Source organism: Platalea leucorodia, assembly GCF_965183815.1.
Source record: "Platalea leucorodia genome assembly, chromosome: 8".
Classification (NCBI taxonomy): domain Eukaryota; kingdom Metazoa; phylum Chordata; class Aves; order Pelecaniformes; family Threskiornithidae; genus Platalea; species Platalea leucorodia.
In genome coordinates this window covers 53,138,826-53,156,766 of record NC_138830.1, presented here as the reverse complement: position 1 = coordinate 53,156,766, position 17,941 = coordinate 53,138,826, and the positions used below count along the sequence as shown (strand labels likewise).

General features: G+C 37.7%; 1 protein-coding gene across 2 annotated transcripts in view; it reads right to left on the bottom strand.

Moving 5' to 3' along the window:
• The window catches only part of CDH13 (cadherin 13), a gene marked incomplete at its 3' end in the record, with an annotated part of 521,180 nt that overhangs the window by 24,899 nt on the left and 478,340 nt on the right, over window positions 1–17,941 (bottom strand). For both annotated transcript variants that reach the window (XM_082320962.1, XM_082320961.1), the window contains exon 11: window positions 10,630–10,772. In XM_082320962.1, the coding sequence (XP_082177088.1) occupies window positions 10,630–10,772 (143 nt within the window). The remainder of the gene's footprint in view (window positions 1–10,629; window positions 10,773–17,941) is intronic.

The window sequence follows — 17,941 nt, the reverse complement described above, 5'->3', positions numbered from 1 at the left end:
AGCATTACTCACATGTGTAAAAGCTACTAAAACAGAGACTGAAGGATGGCTAATTTCATACTGAAAGAAAGTGAAATCTTGGTATTGAATCCTGATTTTAATAATCTAGGGCAAGACTGGGAACCTTAACAAGCAATCTTCAATAAGACCAAAATGTAAGTAAGATCTTCCAAGTTAGTTAAGGTCTGTGGGACTGGAACTTTGATCAGCAACACTAAAAAAAGTACAGATTCATCTTAGAACATGCTACAATTGGAAATGTATGATACACCTATCTGAATTGGATGAGGAGTGGTAATGCCTTCGTATCCTGGCATTAGACTGCATACAAAGCTTCTAATAGCAGTCTTCAGCTAGGCAATAGCTACTGCTGTTGTAAGATGCAACAAGTGAAAAATAGACTAACAAAAGCAATTCTGTTTCATGAGTTAGAGAGAATATGACAGTGTCTATTGTCTGGGAACTAGAATCCGCAATGCAAGGGACTGTTACCAGAAGATGTAGATGTTAAATTGGATTTTAGTGCTATTAGCATAAATGACCATGTCGCCACCTTTATTAAAAAAAATAGTTTCAAAAGAAATATTATAGAAACGGATACTTTGTATACTTCTGTGTACTTGATTTTTAATGAAAAGCCATGCAGGATCATATTAGTCTTATTAGTGTAAAGTCTTAAATTATAGGCCCTCTGTAGAAACACACGGCCAAGAAATTTGAAAACTGGCATTCAGTTTTGGTCCAAAAAGTCCCCCTAGGAACCATGATGGCATTTAGACATCTAACTACACAAATAAGACTGCCATTCAGGTAGTTAGTTTCTTAAAAGATACCAATTACGCACAATGATGGCCATGGACTAAGACGACATTTCTCTTAAGTATCAAGACTTGCATAAAATGGCATGTCTAACAAGCAATCATATGGCTGAATGGCTGATGCATTTAATCTGAGCATAACACTTTTATGGACATGAAGAGCCATTTCATGTTCCATTTTCTAGTTTTTCTACAGAAATGTGATGCTGTTGTGTACAGATTTCTAATAAATATGGCTGAGCTGTGCTCCGTGAAATTAAAGACAGTAGCTGGACTGCTTTGAAACTGAATTAAGACATTCCTAATCAGTGTACATTCAAATATCAACAGCTTTCATTTACTTGAAATGACAGCAAAAATACAGAGTTAGGAATCGCCACACAGCAGCTGGGATTTTCTGATATGTCTCGCATAATAAGAAGCCAAACACCCCGAAAAAGCCAGTGAAAGTTGAGGACTTAATTTTTGGGGGTACCCAAAGAAAAACTCATAGTGTGACTGAGGGTTGCCTATGCAGCATCCTATTTCTTTGCACGATGCAAACACACCTGCACTTCTATCTTGTCTTCCTACTGTTAGAATCATAAGAGACTGATAGAAGGACCCACACTGCATGAACAAGTCCCCACCCGTGTCTTAATGTCTCACCACGTCTTGCGCAGGCATAGCTAGAGAAGCTTTAAAATAGTCAATGCAGATGCTAATAACTACGTAACCTCAAATCATTAATATGAAAGTTGGTTTTATATGTTTTAACTCAAAGTGTGACTTTCATGGCATATTTTGAGTTCATGCATTTTTTTCACTTAATGCTAAGGAAGCCTTGGGGAACACACCACCGGCTACACTGGTATCTGGGCCGTGTCAACCTGCTACTTTCACATTCAGTAGTGCTTTTCTTCACTAACTGAGCTCTATCAACAACAGCAACAGTGGAAGAAACAATTTAGGTGCTTCACTGTTGGAATCACAACATTTATCATGTTTAGACACTATATTCTCTTCTAGGAGTACAATTGAGCATGAGGATAGTTAAAGGTAGCCATCCATCTACACTAAATTGTCAGTGTGTACTTACAGAAGCTGATCAGAAACGTTGTTCTAAACTGGTAGAACATTTTCAGGATGGAAGAGTTGTTTAAATGCATCTCAAAGAGAAAGAAAGTCATGAAGATTTAATCCTTTTCTTCCAGCTTTCCCTTTCCAATTTGCAGCAGATCTCAAGATTAGCCTAAATGACCCTGATTACATTTTCCAAGCATTCAAAAACATGTTCAGAACTTAGAAAATGAACAGATTTGGACATTTGAGATTACATGAATTTAGATTGTCCTTGAAAATAAAGATGCATATTCCTTAAAGCAGTGGAAATGTTCTTCAGAACATATCCAAGTAAAACAATTGCTTGAACATTGCTGCTTAAAACATAAAATCACATTCTTTGGTCAACAGACCACCCAAAATCAAAGAATTAAACTGATGTTGTCCATCCTACCTTCAGCTTTCTGAGTTCTGAAATTTTTAAATCCCTCTTTGGAATAACTGAGGTGTATTTTTTTTTCTTTTAGAATTGGGTATTTCAAATATTCTTATTTTAATATTTAAAGGCTATTATAAACTAAACAAATTGGATATAATAAGAATATTTGTTCAGGTAAATACAATTTCATTTGATTTGTGAAAACCAACAGGAGAATCCTCAAGATATATTTTCCCTTCTAGTTTGATTCTTTTTTTTAGCTTGATACCAAACTTGACTTGATCTAAAATAGAACAAGGATTACCTAACACAAAAAAGTACATTTCCATGTGCTATGAGAAAATGGGCTTTGAATAAATCAGGTGAAAGTCAGTTAACTTGTAAATAATATAATTTGTCTAGTGGCACAGCTAAGGAACAAAGCATTGATAATCAACTGACGAGAAAAATGCCAGACACACAAATCAAAAGGTGTTAATACTGGGAGACAATGAGACTGCATGTTTTCACCTATGTTTAGAAAGTTCACCTAATGGTATCAAAAGCTAAACACAGGAAATCTTCTCTATTTAGAACTCTAATGGTTTGTATCTTGGTCATTACAGCAAAGGGATATTTATGGAAATGCCTTTATATAACAAAATCTATTTAGAAGCAAATATGAAAAAAAGGAATTAAATTTGAATTTTTTTTTTTTTTTTTTTTTTTAAGAGCATCAGAAACCTTGGATTCTGGCAATATTTATAAAATTTCCAGAGAAGAAAAACCAACCATTCTAGAGAATCCAGCTGCCCCACAGATCTAAGCCACAGTATTTCTGGAAGCCAGAACAGTTTTTAGGAAGAATGGAGCGTGAACTGTCCCTTTTCACATGCTCATTATGAATGGCAAAAAGGCTTCTGTACTCATTTCTTCTTATTAAATTAAGCTTCCAGCACCATCAAATTAATACATATTATCTGTGCCCTTCTATGCCATGATGCAGAAATTACAAGGCCATTTAATTCCTAGAGCAAGCAATAAGGTATCCATTGCCATATAGATTTCCTCTCAAGCTGACGCTGGAAATTCCTTTATTCTATATTTTAGTAGAATATTTATGGCTTACCATTTAGTAGCAGTTTTTAATCCACTTGCACTATCACTTAAGTAACCCAGAGAGCTCAATTCCAACTTTTTTACCCGCTTCTACTTTTTTGCTGGCTAACAAAGTTACAGAGATACAAAATGAGTGAGTGATTATAGTAAGAACAATTTTTCTTCATATTTGAGCAGGAAAAAAAGCCTTTGAGTATGTGAGTTTGCTAATTTCTGGCACAATTACCTTTCCTCTGAACCATCATGAATAAAGCCTTATCTCTTAAAACTTCTATAAGCTACATTTGAATCATAGTCATCGCGAGGTCAGTTTGGAACTGCAATGATGCCTACAGAATTTCCTTCATTTTACTCCCATGAAACCAACTGTAAAATGTAGGACTGCCTAGGATCTCTCCTTGGATATGGATTTTTCACCAATTTCTCTGTTTTCCTACCTTCATATTTGCCTGAAGGAGAATACAGCAAGAAAGGAGGAGAATAAAGAATGAAAAGAGCGTTGCCGAATTTCGCAAATTGTTTGGAGGAGCTTTGCAGCCAGACTGTGCAGTGCGTGGTTAGGCTAAGTAGCACGTTCTCTCTTTAAATTACTATACTTCAAATATGGACTGTGAGAAATAATGCTTCATGCTTTCTAATGATACTGCTGTGAAAATCTAAACACAAATTTCTGTCTTCTCCCTCATGTTTTTTTTTTTTTTTTCCCCTCTCCATATGCTGTTTTTCTAATCAGAAAATGTGTGCATACTAGGTGATTTGGCAGCAGGTACCCTCACTGCAGGCATAAATCCCATTCAGACAGGCATATTCCATTACATTTTATGTTCAAGCTGAACTCTATTAATGGTTCAACCAAAGTAAATGGAACGGGTAGAGTGGGAAGATACCAAAATTTGGGTGTGCTGCTCAGAATCTGACATATTTGAAAACTGGTCTCATAAATGCCATATGCTGACATTTTGTATGAAAGAGGTCCCAAATTTGCCATGAGTTTAAATTTCCTATGCATTTTCTGTATGTATTGGCGTATAGATGTTTTTCAAAATTTATAAAACAAAGTCTTTAAAAGTTACAATCCTTCATTTGTTCACTCAAATAATATATGCAGATCCTATTTTCGAGTAATTACATTTCCAAAGAGCACAGCTCTTTCAGCATATCAAATTGCTACTGACATATGCCATCCGTCTTAAATACTGTTTTCAGCATTCTAATTTCTTTTTCTAATTATGAGTCCATGATGACAAATTAAAACAATATTTTGTGTGCAATTCATATTTTACTGAAATTTAAAATGGCAAGAAATGGATGAGTATTCAATTTATTTTCTCTTCTCAATTAATACAGCAATTAAGATAAGGGGTATAAAACTGGCTTAATTGGGTTGCCATAGCAACTAATTGCCCGATTTCTTCAAAAATAGCATGTTTTAGGTGGAATCAATCTGTGGTAATTTAATTATGTACATCATGAAGCAAGAAGACAGGTTAGATACATGTAAGGAAAAGTTCTAATTGCAAATTGTTGCACGTCTCTCTGTTACTCCAGTTTTTTCTAGATGTTGCCAGTTACTGTTCATTACACATAGTACAGAATGATAATTTTTCTTTTTAGTGATCAGGAGTATCAAGACTTGCACGATAAATGAGATTCAGAATTGCTTGGGTGTAGTTCAGCCGGTCCTTGGAAACAAGGAATACAGTGAAAACTAGACCCTGACTCACTTCTTCCTCATTTTGCTTTGCATGTGCAGCAGGGAAATGGAAATAGTGCCACTCGGCTAGCTGATTTATACATACGCAACTGGCCACAGTCATAGAAGCAATAGCCAAGTTGTTTTGTTTTTTGTTTTAAACTGGCCAGTGTAGCTCGAGGCAAACACTGAAATCACACCAATCTAGAGAGATCCTTTTATAGCCCTCCATATCTCTTAACCTTTACCTTGCTCAAATACGTATACCCCATTAAAGAAAGGTTACTGCTCCTGAAGCTTGTTTCCTGCAGCTCAGCCCTCCTGCTGGACGTCCTGCCCGGGACTGGGGATGGCTGCCATGCACGTGCTTACAACGTCAGACACTGGGGATGGCGATGTCATGTAGGGAGCAAACCGCTTTCCGAAAAGAAAAAGGTTGTTTTCACTCATGCAGCATTGCTGTAAGAAATGGTGCTTACTGAGATTTAGCGCATTTAAAGCTACAACAGTTAAAATTTTGAACCCAAACTCCATCTCTGAGTATCTTTAACATCTGGAAGAGATGCCACATTTTTAATGACATTTATCGTCCTCTATGTTTAATGTAGTAGAAGTACTTATATTCCCAATTTTTGTCTCCGTACTTCCCTGGTGATGAGAACAGCAGGGGAGGAAGCTGGCCCACTTGCACTAGGTGAGAGTACCCGTCTCAGTGGGAGAGCGTTGCTGCCTGGCTTTGTGTGGGTGGTACTCCACCAGAGTGGCATGAGAAACGTGAAGTTGATAACTGTGTTTAACCGAACCAGCAAGGCTGGGTATTAGTGTTTCATCATTTGTCACCAGCAGCTGACATACTTGAACAGCATAGGTGTTTTTTCCATGTATCAGGCAAACAAAGGCAACCAAAGTTTTTCCTCTAAAGAGACAGAAAAAGTCACACAATGGGGACATTAACTAGGGCATCATGCCCCTCCACGATAACATCAGTGATTATTGCAGAACTAAGGTAAATCTGGATATATTTTATTATTCATCCCTCTTAAAGGAAAGGGAGAAACCAATTTTAGCTTTTTTAGATTTCACACATTTTCCATATATTTTTTAGCTTCACCTCCAAAATTTTCATGTTTCTCTCCTCCCTCACTTTTTCTAAATTGCGACTCAAACTCTCAGAATACAGGGGAAAAAAGACCATTCCTGGAGAGTTTTTAGCATGACTGATCTTACGAGGAAAACATACAGGTATTCTGATTTATGATAGCCATCCCAAATGCTCCAGTGTATAACAGAATCTGTAGGATGACACTACAACATGGTCACCCAGCAAATCTCCTGGAAGGTCTGTTCCAAGCAGATTTCTCAAACTCAAATGATTTCTTGTCTGTATTTAACATATGTGTGCTTTACAGATACACTCCCAATAATTGCACTGTATGCTTGTGATATTGCATTGGTTTTAGCGATTAGAATGCTAAATTCAGGAAATGATCGCCATTATTGGCACTTTTGTTAACTGAACGAAACCTCTGATGTTTTCCAAGTTTGCATAAACCTGACGTTGTCCCATTATGAGCTCATTCTCAGATTAAACACAGTTCATGACACTTTAATGTGTTAACTCTGCTTCATCATATTTCCTACCAGTGTTTAATTTCTTCTTTAATAGACCAGAGACTCCATGTCCACACAAATCTTTAATAAAAAGAGTTTTCAAATTCTAAAGACACTACCTTGACCTTTACCGAAATCAAAAGTACAGAGAAAATTAGGATATTCATTCCAAAAAGTCCTTTTTAAAGTGAAATTTCCCCCAATAGAAGGTCAGACTTTATTATCTATAAAATTAATACTGTGTCCATAAAATTTGCTCTTACACATTGTTTCAATTACGTTTGGGAAGGTACAGGAACTGTTTAGATCGGAAATAACATAATTCATACTTAACTACCTTTCTCTACAGCTAATTTGATAATGCTGAAAAATAATATCATAAAGTTAAAAAAGAATATCATAAATAACTAAATTATTTCCTGCAGTGGAATGACTCAATTTTCTATGGTCCATTCATGATTACTGTCCTACTGGCAAAGAATAGTCTTGTGATTTACTGAAAAAAGATAAAGATGTGATGGATTTATATAAAGAACCACCAAGCATGAAGCTCCTGGTTTTACTTCTGACAGAAATCTTCACCATTTTACAAATAAGAAAAATGCCCTGACACTTGTCCCCTGCACTGAAGCGTAATAACAAGAAGCCAGTGCCTGCTGAATCCAATGACAGATTCTCTATTGACATCAGTGAAAGGGTACGAAAAAAGTATCACTGAGGTTTGTTTTCAGCTGTTTCCACTCTTCCCCCAAGATAGCACACAAATGTAAGGTCATTTTAAAAAGAAGTGGTCATGGAATATGATGGGACAGCAGTAACTTTTTTGTAATTATATAAACTCTATATGCTATGAATACTTATAGAAACTAATATGTTTATTTACTGTTCTAGTGTACGACTAAGGTCCTTTAGCGTGGTCTAAGGACCAAGGTTTTATTTCATTTTAGAACCTCGCCTTATTATAAATACTGTTAAAAATTAGCACACAACTCGCAAACAGCCTTTCACAGTAAGCATCATGTTCGCAATCCCTTATACTGACAATTAACAATGTTAACACTGCTGAAACTCCTGGTAGTGCTGCCAGAAACTGAACTTGGGGGCAGATGGATTAGGTGTTGGCCATGTGGCCACACGGACGTGCAGACCTCTAACTGAGCTGGCTTGTCTAGGAACCAGCGTGGTGCCGGGCCTGGACCGAGGTGCTCTGTGTTACGCTTGGCGCCGCGCTGGGTACCAGTTCACACTGCTGGACTGTGCAGTGGGCATCACCTGCGCTCTGCTGTATTCCCCCGTTAAGAAAAGGGAAGTCTATGGCAGCTCAGATTTCCTCAGTGCATGTGCCAAAACATCTCGGATTTGACTTAGAGATAAGATGATAGGCCAAAGGAAATAACAGCCTACGCTGAATGCTTTTGAAAAAAGTATCTCTGATTAAGTATGGGGTTTTTTTCTCTCCTCCCTTTTCGCCCCAAGTCTGTTAGCCCAAGCAAATGACTTACTCTAATGGAAATGCCTGTGAATTTTCAGTTTCCCACCCTATCTCATTTGGCAATTCTTAATCCTGCCTCTGGCTGCCCTCTCACATAAAAGTCCTAACCATATTCACTGGTATTAGACAGGCTACACTTACTAACCTGAAGAAAAGGATGGCTTTTACTTGGCAGTTTGTGGACAATGCTGTTTTAAAGAGAATGCATACAGTTATGTTCAATCTGGTTTTTTTTTTTCCTTTTAAGTTAACCTTCTTTTAAAGGTCTAAAAGAAGTCTGTATTCATTTCATATTACCCTATTACCCTATTACCATTTGGCTTGTCATCTAATGTAATATCCCTTTTCAAGATGGACATTAGCAATGAGGGCTAGAAAAATGAAGTGGGTTTCACAGCTTTGTTAGTTAGCATTATCAGTGCTCTGGAAATAAGTTTGGGAACATCTTCCAGGGACATTATCGGTCCCCATCATAACCACAGGGGACAAGGCAGACTCCTAGACCTACCTGTTGAAATCAATTATAAAACTCCCTTGGCTGCTTTCGCCACAGAGCCTAGACTGGCAGCACGCATGTGCAAAGGCGGCACTGATCGCTCTGCGAACGGAAGCAATCAAACCGCAAGCGGGCAGTGTGGCAACTGAAGCTCCTCTGTCTTGTCGCAGGCCTGCCCAAAGCAAAGCGCGGCTCCCCAGCACCGCTCCTCTCAACTCCCACAAATTCCACTCTTACAAATTTATACAGACCAGCAGATAATTTTTCCAGTTACCAACCTGCCTCTAAGTTTAATGTGTTTCAGAAGCTGCTTGGTAATTAATCCAGGTGTGATACAGACCACAAGGTTAATATCAGCTATTTAGGTTCTGCTATTTATTGACACTTCCACATGTGGCTGAGCCACATACAGTGAAGTGGTACAATACTCCTGAATGATCATTATTAACACCTTAGCATGCCAGTACTAAATGCACACATGTGGCTTCTAATTACTTCATTCAAAGAAGTCAATAATGTTGGAGTAGATCAGCTCCTGTGCTAACGGTACCGCAGAATTACAAATAAACACAAGAACAGCCGCTTGAATTAGGTGCTGACTCAGTACCTCAACTGAACAGGATTCCTTTTCTCTAACCCGTGTTAAATATCTTCTCTTGCTCTGCTGTTCAGTGCACAGACACCTTTCCCTTCTCTCGTTTTTCCAGAATGGAAAAAATTCTGGGAATTAAGAGGGGTCACCTAGCAGTGAGGGTCTTGGCTTTGAATAGATGAGCAATGTCTGTTACTGCCCTAAGCGCAACATAAAGGTATACCCAAAAATCCACTTTCATTCAGACTGGTTTCTACAGTTGGAAATATTCAGCTTCTTGTTTCATCTATTCTCTTTGAGGATATTTGGCTCTACCTTTAAAACATACGCAACTTTGTCCTTTCGATAATCCCTCAATAATATTATCCTGACTTTTTACTTTCATTGTAAGATGACATTTCCCAGCGTACCAGATTTTAAGATGCATTTTAAAAATCTTTATCCAATAGCAAGTAAAAGACAGAAATAAGTTTAGTGCTACATTTTTCCATGGAAATTTCCTAAGAAAAATATGTATATGAATATATAAGCAAATCATCATCTCAGCAGATTTTTTTTTCTTTTATACTTAAGGCGATATCTCTTTTTCCTGTCAGGCCCTGCAAATGTTCCCTGAGTCATGTGGTTACAAAAATGCAGAATTACCCTCCTAAAAAGAACATTTTACAATTCATCACCAGGACTAAACCAGCTGCAGCTGCGAAAAAGCGTTAGCATATTAGCTGTTATATTACAGACAAATCTTTTATTTATTTTGTGCCTTTAGCTCTGGAGATTTGGAATGTTCAGGATTTTCTCTTTCTTTCTCTGCTCCAAAGTCACTCACTGAATTTTCACTAGATAGTTTAATTTTGATTATATTTGACAGAAGGAACTTTAATCCACACAATATGTAAAAAATATTGCATTTTAACAAGGGGTTTTACTTATGTTTTTATTGTCATTGTATTGAATAGAATAGAATTCAGCATACCAGGCATGAGTTGTTATTGGTATTTAGGTGCCTTAGGCTTACTAACTGCTCAAATATTATGAAGAAATTAACTCTGATAAAGATGATTTATTACTTTCCAAGAATGTTCATAGACTATTTGCATCTAGCATTAAGATCTCAGTGTAGGAATAAATGTGTGAGACGTAACCTTAAATCAAAGCTGTTCTAAGTTTGAAGTTTCAAGTTAATTCCTATTTTCTGTTTGCCACGATGATCTCTAATACCTTTTGGTGGCCACCTAGCAAAGTGCTAAAGAGTATGCTTAACTTTACATGTGCAGCTTTCTGAACAGAAAATTTCAAGCAGGAAAAAAAGTCATATACTTAAATGAATATGATCCAGAACAGTTACTCACCGCTGTCTATTGCCAGAAAGAGAGCGGTGTATATGTTATTCTGAACATGAGGAGATTCCCGATCCAGGATAGCAGTGGTGCCAATGGTACCGTTGGTAGGGTTAATTTCTAGCCAGCCTGCTGGATCCTTGTAAACCGAATACCTAAACAAAAATATAGAAGTTGTTAATAAATTATATATCTAGACATAAAAAATTACGTTACTACAAAAGAAGATGTCTTTGCCCTAACTGGCTTTCATGGGGTGGATCTCTTAACACTTAAAAACTACAATTTAAACCTTGTGCCTTGCCTTTGAGACAATTCATTATTCTTAGGCTTATCTGACATATGGAGATATAGAGAGAGGTTTGAGTCAATTTCTTTGGATACATATGTCCCAAAGACTAGTACAGGAATCAATATTTAAAACATTATGTAGGGCCTGTTTCCTACTGCCCTGTTACACAGCCAGAGTCCCTGAACACTTTCAATGGACCTCTGCATCAACACCGGTATTTCAGACTTCATGAATGCTCTCACAGTCCTCTTTTTTCCAGGCTCAAAATTCTGGCTGGACTAGGAGTTATATTTTTAATTTATTTTTTGAGTGGTTTTCATTTTTTTTTACAATTAGTTAATTTGGGTGAGACTGGAAATGGAATAAACTGTGGGGTATGGTAGCAAAAAGAGAGTTAGACTATGGATTCATTAGGTCTAACATGTTGGACCTGGTCATAGGCAGACTCAGTTTGGATACATTTGTTCTGCAGTCTGTGGTCTGTAGTTTTCTGCTTCTGATGGTTTCAAATAGATGCTCAGAACCTTGGAACAATTCAACCACATACCTGTTGTCTAAAGAAGGGTTTGAAAATACTGTCTGTCAAGATCCCTCAATACAAAATTCACTGCTGTGCTTTCTTTGCATTAATCGGCACAAATATTTAGACCCTGATACTGAAAATATTTAGACAGATTGTGGAGTTTATGTACTAAGAACTGCCCTGCTTGACTGAAGTAATGAACATAAGAATGTTCATGATTAGGGCCTAATTCTGTATCAGTTAAATATATTAAGTAATATAACAACACAGAGCTGAATTAACTGGTACCAATTCCATCTCCAATGAAATGTGTTAATATTTTAAATCAAAACTCCAATCATATAATCAATACTTAGCATAATAACCTGTTTATCTTCTTTTGTAGTGAATTGTTATAGGTCATAAACAGCCATACAATCTTCTATAGACATTTTAAATTGTAAGTAATTGACATGAAACCTGCTATTGTTTAATGAGTATGTGCCTAGCCAGTGCCTCACAGTGGCATTCATCTGCAAGGTGTCCTATGCGATAATGCTGCCAAAAATAATTTATCAGTGAAACTATTTCCTGAGGGAATAATCAAAAATAACAGATTGGGGGGTGGGGGGTGGGAGGAAGTAGGTAAAACAAAATAAAATGGCAGTTGCTAGAAGAGGAAAGAATAAATTGCAGGCCAACAAAGAAAGATAAGGTCTCATTGAATGCCTATTTCAGAGGCTTGCTTTGGTCTCTTGTGCCCTCTGGAAAGCGGAAAAATAAGTTGTGATTAGTTGCTAGATCCCTCCAGCAGACTGTTAAGGGATGTCCATCACCATAGCTAACAACGAGGGGGCAATGTGTGGCTGTCCTATCCAGCTGCCCCGACCCCCCAGTCCTCGTTTCAGACCTCTCAGTCCTGTAGAGCTTGAGCTTTTACACTGTCCAGTTATTTTGATCAGTCAGAGTTTGAAAAGTTTGGATTTTTGCTGGGATATCAGAAAACGTATGCAGAGCCACAGCTCTGAGCTGTCAGATGCCCGAGATGGCCATTAGCATCATTTATTATCATGCAGCAAATTTTACTGTGTTTGAGCAGTAGGTCTGATCATTGTCCAAAGGTAGATGAAAACCAAAAGCAAATGACTTGGTGCATGGCTCAAACTTAAATTCTGTCGTTAAGACGGCACTGTAAAAGACTGTTGACTGAACTGAAGAATGGATCCCTTCTGTCCTTCATCCCAGGAACTTCCCCTCCAACATTTGAAATAATGCCATGGGAAGGTGTCATTAAGCAAAGATGTTTTTTTTTCTTCCCATATAAGTTAGGAAAGATTAGAACGGATTTCACTTATAATAGCCTTTGAATAATAAATTTTGGGCACGGACACCATACTATTCAGCAGGAAGAAAACGTAATTGTTAAAAAGGGAAAAGTTCTGGGCAAATTGGTTTCCTCATGCATAAATGAGGCAGTGCACACACAGGTACTCAGGCCTGAGAAATACAGGACAGAAACATAGAAATATTTTCCCAGCCCACAGATCAGGTGTCCATTACAACTGGATTAGCTGGAGGCAGAGCAGGACTTGAATTTGTGCCTTAGAAAGCACAGGTCTCCAGAATCCCTACGAATTTGCCACGTGACCCACAGGTCCATTTAAATAAACTATTCTATAGATTGACATTATACTTCAAAGATTGATAAAGTACTCTTATTTCAAAAACATGAGAGTCCAAACAAAAAATACTGAGTTTTGCCTTTGAAAAACAAAATTGCTTTTAGCAGAAAGCCTTCTCTTAGTTCATCAGAGAAATACCTCTCTTACCAAAAAAGTCATCAGTTGCCTCAAAATTTCTTTGGTGTACCTCCAGGGGAAGTGATATTATCCTACAGAAGATGAACATGGCTAATTTCAGAGGTGCTGACAGGCAACATTGCCCACGTGACTGCTGTTCTTTACCAAGACTTTGCTCCAGGCTTGAAATATGCGATCTCCTCAGGGCTGCTGAGCCAGATTGATGTTTCCATGCTACGTAGGAGCACAGTGGTGTTCAGGCAGCCAGTTTCAAGATCAAAAATTCAATATATACAGCCATGAAAAATTCCACATTTTTATGAGCTATTGCTATGTTAAAATACATTAAAGGACAAATTTGGAAACCAGAAGCTTTTGGAATTTATGAGAAAGAGAGACAAATACTGAAAACACTTGGCTTATTCATGCTCACACAAAAGTCACTCCGAGTTTCACCACTGGCTTCCCCAGGAGCAGAAACTATCCCTTAGGAAATATTTGGAAAAGAATCAAAGGCAAACGCTAGCACATAGTGAGATATTCCATCAATCCAACGTGTCCTTCCACTTAATAACCATTTAAACATTAATCAATATGTAAGCTTTATCTCCCATAAAAATGAGTTACTAGAATAGTAACAATGCAGATCATTATTTCATTTCACTTCTTTGTTTCTTTTTTTATTGTTGTCTTTATAACTTTGCAACAAAGGTATGCACAAAAATATGAAACAAGGGCAGGCTAAACAATTCCTAGTCTATTGTAAAACTGCAAATTCTCAATTAACCCTGAAACAATTTAAGAAGATTCAACACTTCTAAAGTAATGAGAATTTAAAATGGATTGTATTGTCTTCCCTGATTGCTCTGCAAAGCACTGTTAGCTGTGCAAATAAAAAAACTGAATTGTATAACCTGTGATTTGGCACAGGATATTGTAAAAGTAGTACTTTGTCTTTCCCACCACATTTTTTAGTTATTGTAAGAGTATATTGCAGTACAGTTAAGATGATTGTTCTTTGTTCATTTTTTTGAGGGCTCTGCTAGCAAAAGGTTTAGAATAGACTCATTAGGAAAAGCACTATAAAAAAATAGAAGTACAGAATACAAAGGTTCACTTCCTACTTTTGACTTTAGTGGGATCTGCTGATTGCACAGCACTTTGGAAAAGCAGACCATTTTTTTAGGTGGTTAAACATGAACTTATGTGCCTGCATGTACCTACTCAGTTTTGAAAATCACAAGCAGATTGATACATCTGTATGGATGTATACAGAACTATGTTCTCTGGTGTGCCAATTACTGTTTATTCTGGACTTATTCTACATTGCGCTAGTGAAATTTAGTGCTGCTTTGGGGGGGTTCTTTATTTCGTTGTTTTTTTTTTTTTTTTTACATTTTACACCATGCCAACAGGCTACAGTTCCCAAGGGCATATACCATATGTTATATGACAACAGGGCATCGGCAAGTGGGTGCAGCCTATTTTGACTGTGACCTCCTTGAACTAGGTTCCTATTCTTGCACTATCTATAAGCCAAGTATTGCAAAGGAAGTAGAAACAACGATTCCCTTAGAGTGGAAATTGTCTGCTGCAAAGTTTAAATATACAGCTTAAATATAGACCTACAAACAGATGCAGAGAGACTAGAGATGCAGAACAAGAGAACGCAAATCAAAATATGCACTTGGCCTATGTGGTGCAGAACTAAAATAAAGTAGCAAATCTATGGAAATAATTTAAAATTTATAAAGGGCATCTTCCCCTTCCTGTAACACAGGAAAATAATTCAGAGAACACCTCCTGGGGTTGCTAGCAGACGTGTACGGTGCCGGTGGCTGGCAGCTTAATTAGCACAGGAGATCATTACACAGAACGGTGGTGATATCAGGGACACAGAAATCTAATCAGAGCCGCAACCTTGCACTAGCCACAAAAAGAATTTCTCAGCCGACAGCGCAATAGCCCAGGGTGTCATAGGAGAGCAGCCAGGCATCTAGGCACACAGTCAGATGCTGCTCTTGGCAAGGACTTCCAGAGCTTGGTAGCTGCCAGACTTTTCCCACGTGGAGTCAAGGGGTCTTGGCTCTTATGCTTTAACAGAAAGAGAAGGAAGGCAAAATAAATCAGTGCCAAATCTGTGCTGAATGACACACCTGCGCCCCTTTGATGTGCGGCATCGACAGCAGTTAAGGTGAGCAATCTAGACAGGCGTGTCAGGGTGGTGGTTTTCAGCCTTGCGCATCTGGAGATGGCTCAAGTCACGTTGTACAGAGACCGTACGAGCAGAAAGATGCAACAGAAAAGTAATGGTACAGTTGCATTGGCCCCATGAAATATCTGATTCTGCAATTAGGATTTGTGTAACAGGCTGAGAGACTGTAGGCAGCAAGTTGACCCTGCGGTGGACTAGTGAGCAGGCTGGTCTGGCTGAAGTAGGACTTGGAGAATTGGACTTTGAGTCCCGGCTCTGTCCCAGTGCAATTAGGGAAGCCCTTTAATTCATGCTATGCCCTCAACTCAGCTTTAAAATGGTGAGGATGTATTTCTGCCTTGAAAAGCTGTTAAAAGGATAAAATCTCTAAATCGTTGCAAAAGGACTGAGAACATATAGCAATGAGGGACAGCAAAAGTACTGAGATAGACAGAATAGAAAAGAATAATTTGGATAGTTTTCTAAAGGTGCAGAAAGATATTTACTGTCATTTTCAAATTGTATAGTTGCTCATCCCCTTAATTTTTTTTAACTACGTTTAAAATAGAGTTAAACCCAGATGAGTAAAAATTCATATTCTCTGCGATACATGCATATATATATGTGTGTGTATACTTACTGGTCTTGGGTGAATCTGAAAGTTTCAAAATACTGATAGTAACCATTTTCAGAGTGTTTCAATCTGACTGGCAGGAGTCAGTATCAGAAATATAACAAAGCTTATTCATACATTAGATTTCCAAAACATATTTGCTGCTTTTATGGATCCTAGTCCCACTGACATAGGTGAAAAAATATCAGTTGAATAGACCCAATATTTCACCTAAGAAGTATAGACACACATTTGTATTTTGAATGAAAAGCATTCACATTATCCACATTTCCGAATCCATAGCAGTTCACCTACAATTAGGTAACATATTGAAGTTACCATGTCTGTCTTGCTCCTGCTGGGACTCTACCTTATAATGGCGGTCTCTGAAATTTTTCTATGAGCTCCTCAATAACTATTCAAGTCAAATGATCAGTGGGGAAGGCAACTTCGTATTGTCTGTGCCTAAGAGCTCAGCATGAGAACTCCCTGTTGGCTCTGAATGAAAAAATCTCTAAATACAGACATTATGTGATCTTTAAATCAAGCCAGTATGAATTTCATCTCATTATATCAATTCCACCTGAAAAATCAAGAGTGACTACCTCTGGAGAAAGATTCACAGGTATTTTGGAGAGACTGGTGTAGTAATTACAGCATAAATACATGCGCCTATGTAAACAATGGTGGTTCTAAGAGAAAGACAAAACTACTTCCCAAAATATAAGTGTAACATTAAAAATCTGGATTAAAACTGCGTTGTGCTTCATATGCTTTATGTATGGATGACATAAGGTAGAGCTTTAGAGATCAGCCTGCTTCCCATCATGCTCCATCTTTTCCACTGCGCTATCATTACCTTTTGCCTGCACTAATTAATGGCAGCATATGGCACCAGAAAGAGTGGAAAGGAAATCTTGTAATGCAGTAATTCTCCAGCTGAAATATATTCCAGACTCATTAATGATGACACACTGCAATTTTTCTGCTATTTGACTATATGATAACAAAGGTATTCCAGCTCCCCTACTGTTTTAGGCTATAAGCTTTGGGAGAGCAACTTACATTTCATATATGTATATTTACAGTCGTGCATAGCAGGGTCTCTAACTGCTAATCCATGCTGAATGAAAACAATAATAGTAATTCTCTAACATATATCACATCTAACATTCTCTAACTATTTTAACATTTGATTTTGTAAAGATATTTTTTTATGCAACTTCCAGGCTTAGTTTTTTATTTTAAAATGTTTGTGTCAGTAAAGCCATTGGAAGAATGTATTTGGAGCAGTTGCGGGTTGTCAGTTTTTTCAGATATTGAAAAAACATGTTGATGAATAAAATATATTCATTTCAAGGTGTAAATGAATATACAGGTTTGCTTTCTATTTTATACCCAGATATAAAGCTACTGCCTAAAATCTGCTGCTGCAGCCCCTGAACACTAGGTTGTACAGGTCAGTAACGCATGATCTGTGGTCCTGGTGTTTAGTGTGACAAAGCATGTCCTAACAATAGAAAGGAGGGATAACTGAATTCACCATATTAACAAAAAATTCTGTCAATGAAATAGAGAGATTGCCAGTAAGACTCCTATTTACCTTATCACATTAGCTTAAAGTATGCTACCGGTAAGCAGTTCTGTGGGAAATCAGTTATTCAAAAGCGCTTTTCATACCTCCTTTCAACGCTACTTCCTCATGTGCTTTCCCATTTAGATACCCAAATACGTTTTTCTTCCTTTATGACCCTTGAAGAGCTCTACAGTTTCTACTGATCCGTATGACAAGATGTCTTCACATCCTTCTGTATGAGGTAAACTCAGAGGCCGGTGGCTTGCTGTTCCATTTGGATCTGAGCCCGCCTGGGAGCATTACGCTGTGTCACATCTCTTTCAACAGTCAGCGATGCTCTGTAGTCCG